Below are 6,956 nucleotides of genomic sequence, written 5' to 3' on the forward strand. Positions count from 1 at the left end.
AGGAGCCCTGTCATCTGCTCCGGGGCTTGTTCTATTAAGCCCCCCCTCCACAATAAACTTGTGTGTTTTCTACAACCCCGTCTTCTGTGCCTCTCTGTCGGAGGTCCCTGAACACGCCACTTGGGTGGCGCGTGGTAGGCGAAACTGTCGCGGTGTCTATCTATCTATCTATGGATCTATCTGTCTATCCATCTATCCGTCTGTCTATCTGTCATACTGTACATTATGTTTTATATTATGATATTTCCAATAGGGTTGGGATTTTTAGCACATTGAGCTCCTCTTTATGTATTGTATGGATGTGTGTGTTACTTGATCAATTGTAGGGTGAGAATATGAATAATGTGAATAGAAAAATACTTGGAAAACACTGCATCAGTTGCTGTCACACTAATTCCACCACTAGATGTCGCTCTTAGACCGATTTTCGGGTATTTCAGTGTCGTGCGGCGACTGTGTCCCTAAACAGTCAGTGTTCAACAGTTAGTTTACATGCACTCTATCACCCTCATTATTAAAACTCCCAGAATTCAAACATTAGTGTCCCCATGCCAGTGGTTCTCAATGTGGGGTCCGGGGGCCAACCCAGGGGTCCTCCAAGAGGTTCCAGGGGCACCCTGCAAAATGGTTAATTCTTAATATACACCCTTATTAAGACGTCAACGTCATTAGAGAATGCATCACAATTACATGTTTTGATCCTAGTCTCACTGTGATCCCCAAACTATAGTACAGGCAGATGTGGATGTCGGGACCTAAATCAGAACCGACAATAAAAATCCTCCGATTGGAGTTCCCAGGGGAGGAAGATCTTATCAAATGGGGGTCAGTGGCCTATTGGCCTACATGTTGCTTTTTCGATCACAAAAAGCCAACTTGCTTTGTGCTATTTCGGCAAAAAAAAACAAAAAAAAAAAAGGCCACATTAAATTTAAGAAAAACAATGACTCTACCCCAAGGCCAGAGGTTTAGTATGAGAATCTTTTCACGAATGCACACTGAATCTCACAATCTCACTGAATGCTGTTGAATACGTGCAACAATAATAATTATTATCCCTTAAACCCAACCAATGGTCTGTGTCATTTAATCAGCCGTTATAATCCAAATGGCTGTACGAACGGGGGGGGGAGTCACAGCATTGCAGATGTCAAACCTATTGCAATATCAAGGCTATCAAAGTAAAATAATGCAGACATAGTGTAATATAGACTGTATATATATATATATATATATATACACACACACATAATGTTCGGACCAAGCTCTCGCTCTCTAAAATGTATTTAAGTATAAAATATTATATCTGTGTCTATCTTTAAGGCTTGTGTTGCTGTGCATGGCGGTTGTACACCATATTCTTATGTCACAGGGTTTTCCAAAGACATAATCCTTCTTATATAAATGCCCCCCCCCCCCCCACCCCCTTCCTCATCCTGAACGGGACAGACAAGAGAAGCTCTATCTAAATAAAACAGAAAGACAAGAGTCACTGATGCATGTTGCAGCCATGGTGGGTCCAACACACACACACTTGAGTTAAGACTAACCCATGAGTCCAAGCACCCTTCTAAAGGATATTAAACACACGCTATATGCTTCAATCGTTGTAAACCATCGAGCGACACATTTTACCTACATTATATTCCTCCTCCGCCTTCACCTCATTTGACTGGAAACACAATTCCACCTTAAAACGCTCGTGGGGGAAGCATAAAGTACATGCAGTCCCTTGAAACCAGGTGTGGATATAGTGAGTCTCGTCCCGCCAAGTAGTGACAATACAACAATGAGTCCAGGAGAGGACTCAAACCCATTTGTTGTCCCATATTGGGACAAAGAATGTCCTATATAACTTTTGTGAAGTAAAACAATTAAAAAATAAAACAAGTCTAGCTGCGATACAAAGCCTGAGATGGTGTAAAAAAATAAAAATAAATAAAAGAAAAAAGTTTATTGACATCAGAAGCAATTTAATTTTCAACAATAAACAATAAGCTTTTTTTTTGAGAGAGAGAGAGAGAGAGAATTTTACAATTACAGTGGTACTCAAAAGACAGTATAACAACTTTGATACGTCAATTTGATAATGTCATAGAAAAAAAATAAAAACAAAACAACACAACACACACAGGGAAAGGAAGGGGGGGGCTGGGGGTGGAGAAAAAGAAAAACTCTGAGATCTAAAACTCAGGAAGCTTGATGTGTTGTGCACACTATGAGCTAGCGCAAATACTATAACCGCCCCCCTGACCTTCCAACTGTACCAGGTGGGATAGTGGTTTTTACAAACTACCACTGGGGGTGGGGGAGGGGGGGGTGTAAGACTGGCAGAAAGATACGGACACAACACTCCTGTAGTGTGAACTATACAGAAAAAAAAAAAAAAAAAAAAGGGGAGAAATAAAACTGTACAGCATAAAAACAACTGATATACACAGCCTTGTTGGGTTTTGTTTTTTTTTCTGTCGCCCCCTCCGCCCCCAGATACCAACTTATGTTTGCGTTCAGTAAGTGATGTGTGTACACGGGGTTTAGATGCTTTTTTTTTATTTTTTATTTTTTTAATATAAACAAGGAAACAAGCCGGCTGCAGGGAAACCCCCGCCTCCCCTACTCATCGTCGTCATCGTCGTCGTCATCGTCGTCGTCCTCGTCGTCGTCGTCGTCATCGTCGTCGTCGTCCTTCTTCTCCGCCACCTTGGCGGGGGCCTTGGCCGGGGCGGCGCCACCGCCGCCGCTGCCCTTGGCGCGGTACGCCGCCACCTCCTATTGAGAAGGAAAGAAAAAAAAAGTAAAGTACAAAAAAAAAAAAAAAAAAAGTACAAAGGGATAGCCACACTTCACACGGAAAACGCAATCGCTCGTGATGCGCTGTTTTGCCAACCCCCCTTTGGAAAGGTCCCGTGACACACAACAGCAACAAAGAAAAAAGAAATCGTAGTTTATCTTTCGTAATCCTCTTGCTATAGACCGACAAAATGCCTTCGTTGTACCATCAACGTGGGTACTGTGTCCCCCCGCCCACCTGAATATCAAGACAAATCGTGGGAGTTGTCGGTCCTCCATGCACCGATCCGCGGGGTCATTTCCAAAGGCCCGCGGTGCTGTTCTCTACCTTCTCGTATTTCTCCTTCAGTTTGGAGGCTTTCTTCTCGTAGGGCTGCTTGTCCTCTGCGGCGGTGCTGTTCCACATCTCCCCGAGCTTCTTGGCGACGTCGCCAATGGTCAGGCCGGGGGTCTCGCCCTTGACTTTGGGGCGGAACTCGCCGCAGAAAATGAAGAACGCCGATCTGCGGGTCGGACGGGGGAGGGCGGAGACTGTTACGATTCGTGTCCCGGAGGCAGTGGCTATCCACGCGCGGTCCTCCGGAAAGCCAGTCAACCGAAACGAGGCTTTGAATAAATCAAAAATGCCCGGACAGGGTGGTACTCACGGAGGCCTCTTGGGGGCATTGGGGTCCTTGAACCTCTTCTTTTTCTCACCCTTTGGCGGGATATAGTTCTTCATCTCCCGCTCATAACGCACCTTGTCCTGCTTGGCCAGCTCCTCAAACTTGCCCTTCTCCTTGGCAGACATGGTCTGGAAAACAGAATTTAGTTCCGTTTTATACCTCTTTGAAAAAGCAGATTAGACCGAATCGTACTGGCTTACACATTTAAGAAGTCGGTAGATGGAACACCAACAGTCTCATGAGGTGTTTATCTTGGACTAAACACCACAGGGTATTTTCCTACATTCACGCTCTTCTCCTACCTTCCATCTCTCTGAGCACTTCTTGGAAAACTCTGCGAAGTTGACCGAAGCCTCTGGATGCTTCTTCTTGTGCTCCTCCCGGCAGGTCTGGACAAAATAGGCATAGGAGGACATCTTCCCCCTTGGCTTGGTCGGATCTTTCCCCATCTTGGTGGCTGTATATCTGAAGTATGATTTTGATTCAAAGTTGACCAACTAATCAACAACAATCACAAAGTAATCACAGAACACATAATACAATAAACTACTCAATTATTCTTTTTTTATATAGTATTGTTCATCTAATTAGGGAAGTTTGTAATTTCCCCTCAATTTACTATCAACAAGCAATTGGGTTTTTTTTTTTTTTTTTTAGGGTGGGGTTGTACTGTACCTTCCACCCGCTGTCAAAATCTGTAACCTAAGGGTAATTCTTTAAGCATGATATATACATTAAGCTCAATTTGGGTTTAGTCCAGTCAAGTATCAACCTTACAAAACTGCGACAAAAAGGAAACCCAAACCCAATCAAAGTTTCTAAAGTTGTCGTGTAGAGAGGGCTGGGGGTGAGAAAAGTGTTTTATTCATTCATAACAAAATCCCTAAACCACAGTGGTACTTAAAAACAAACAAAAAAAAATAGGCCAAATGAAAACAACATTTTATTAAACATAAAACATTCGAACGTGAAATGTATTTTTTTTTTTTATTATTGTGGTTAAAAACGTGTAAAAGTATAATTCGAGGTAACAAAAAAAACCATCAGAATGTGCCCAAGTTGGTATTTCGGTGATTGTGTAAAAACCCAAAAAAAAAAAAAAAAAAAAAAAAAAAAAAAAAACCTCAAAAATGATCTATAAATCTAACAAAATTAAATTCTACATTAAAAAAAAATACGATGCGCTTCTTTAAAAGCACACTTCCGTCCATGTTGAAACCCTTGCATTCGACGCCACTGTCAAACTCCCTGCAACGTAGTGTCGGGCCGGCCACAGCAATGGCCGCAACCGCTCGTTCTTGAGGAAAAAGGAGGTCACACAACGACGGCAATATTTCTCCTTCCATTTTGTGAGAAAGCCTTCCTGGTGAAAGAAAGTCCCCCTGAAATGTCTCCTCCCGCCCCCCGGGTCGCTTTGCCGCACGGCAGACCGGCGGTGGAAGCCGGTGATCGTGACCGAAATTTTTTGTTTCCCACCCGTAGTAGATTCCCATTGCATTGGCCGCCTCTGCTATGTCTATGCGCTGGTATCGGAGCCTGCGAGCCCGGAATGGCCGCTTGTCTAACACGGGGAATATGGCTCCTTCTCTTTGTCAACGCGCGGCCATTGCGACTGCATGCGATAGAGGGCAGAGCGACCGCGGCGAGACCACCCCCTTTTTTCGCGCGATTTGGGGGCTTTAAACCGGCCGGAGGGGCGCCGCGACCGGACCGCCGGACCCGCGGAAGGTGGAACTTTCCGACGCCGCCGTTCCGCGCCGGAGTTGGGCGCCGGTTCGGGTCGAAAACCGCGTTCGAAAAAGTTGGGAGCTGAACTGCGCCTCTACCGCTCGCCGCCTTGTTTCCAATGCGAATACAGTCAGCCATTACAGTAAAGCGCATATTCTAGGATGATGAGGGGGGGATTCACCATTTTGCTGTGTCGGTTCGTTGTGGCGGCGGATAACTATGCTTCTACACAAATCGCGCTATTTAGTTTATTTTGTTGTTTGTTTGTTTTTTTTAATATTTGCCTTTTATAAATATTTTTTTGCGGAACCCCCCTCAAGTCCTGACGTGACAGGCGGCTCAGCCTGGCTCAACACACTGCAACAGCGAACGGTCCTCTGCCATTGTCGCTAACGGTGCCGAGCGCCGATCGTTATTATTTTTTTTTTTTCCTCTCTCTTTTTATAAACTGTTAACAACGCGCGGATCGACTCGTTACTCGGGAGGAGGGCGCGGCAGAAATACACAAAATTATTTCCATTGAACGAAAACCGTTGTTTCCGCGTCAATTCGGAGTCGATTTTTACATTTTAATTTTTTTTTTTTTAAATTTTTTTTTTTTCTCCCCCCCCCCCCCCTCTCTTCTTAAAACACGGCCGGAGTAAACGCGACTAACGTCAGTCGATCTTTAGTTGTTGTTGTTGTTGTTGTTGTTGTTGTTTTTCTGAAACGTTTATTCGCGGCAGTTTCTCGCGGAAAACCGCACGAGCCAAGGCGGCTCGGCGTCGCCCGACGCGCGGGGCGAGACGCGGACCCTTGTTACCGTCGTTTCTCTCCCCCCCACACACACACACACACACCCCACCCTCCACCCTCCACCCTACCCTCCGCCCCCCTCGCCGACACTTCGGAATTCCGCGTGCGGGATACTCACCGATGTCTGCCGCCGGATTTCAGCGCTCTGCAATGGCTGTGCGAGGGGAGCGGGGCTGTACGCAGCGTCTTCAGGGCTCCGCTCTCCAGCGCTGCCCCGGCGCTCTATTGGCCGGCGCCCAGGGTAGCGCTCCCGCGATTGGGCGCCGGCTTTCCATTGTCCTAATATAAGACGCGCCGCCATTGGCCGCTCATTGTGAAACGTCACCGGGCTTTCGGAGGGCGCGTGGATACGAACAACATTCCCCCCACCACCCACCACCACCCACCACCACCACCCACCACCACCCACCACCACCACGTCCGCTCACGCTGCAGTTCGCAGTGCACCGCGGCGTCGGCCATAGTATTCAGTTCACCGCGTGGAACGTGGTACAGCGAGCGGGGGGACCATGAATGGGACGGCGCGGGGCGTCTGCGCCCGGCGACCGGGGAGACGCGCCGGGCGTCGCTCCGCGGCTTCCGCGCTCGGCCAATCCCGCAGCGCGGTGGGCTGACGCTGACTCTGCGAGAATTGCTGGTCGACGGGCGCTAATGAGCAATCTGGCGTTTGCGAAGTTTTTCCCCCAGAAAATCCGCACAGGCGGCCGCTTGCGGGTTGCCGAGTGGGGGCGCCGTTTATTTGCCGCGTTTTGAGCAGGAAACGGCCATCAATTAGATGATGAAGATACTGTAAACACAGGATGCGATTTCAACCACGGTGGTCCCATGCGGTTTTTTTTTTCCAGTTCCTCAGAGATCATAAATAATACAACTATAGCGACCAGCAAGCGGTATTGTTTTTTTTTATTATTTTTTCCCCCAAAAGTATATCCAAGTTATAACTTCTATTTATTTTAGGGTTAAATTCCCTACGCAACG

The 6,956-nt window shown here is 46.7% G+C and overlaps 1 protein-coding gene across 1 annotated transcript; it reads right to left on the reverse strand.

The window, feature by feature from the left end:
* Positions 1–1,939: 1,939 nt before the first annotated feature.
* Positions 1,940–6,226, reverse strand: hmgb1a (high mobility group box 1a). The gene is made up of 5 exons (XM_080013107.1): positions 6,097–6,226; positions 3,758–3,920; positions 3,438–3,583; positions 3,119–3,293; positions 1,940–2,769 (listed from the first exon to the last, which is right to left on the reverse strand). Exons 2-5 carry the CDS (start codon positions 3,902–3,904, stop codon positions 2,614–2,616), a joined length of 624 nt encoding a protein of 207 aa, XP_079869233.1. The 5' UTR covers positions 3,905–3,920; positions 6,097–6,226; the 3' UTR covers positions 1,940–2,613.
* Positions 6,227–6,956: the final 730 nt, after the last annotated feature.

Source organism: Zeus faber (genome assembly GCF_960531495.2).
Source record: "Zeus faber genome assembly, chromosome: 14".
NCBI lineage: Eukaryota > Metazoa > Chordata > Actinopteri > Zeiformes > Zeidae > Zeus > Zeus faber.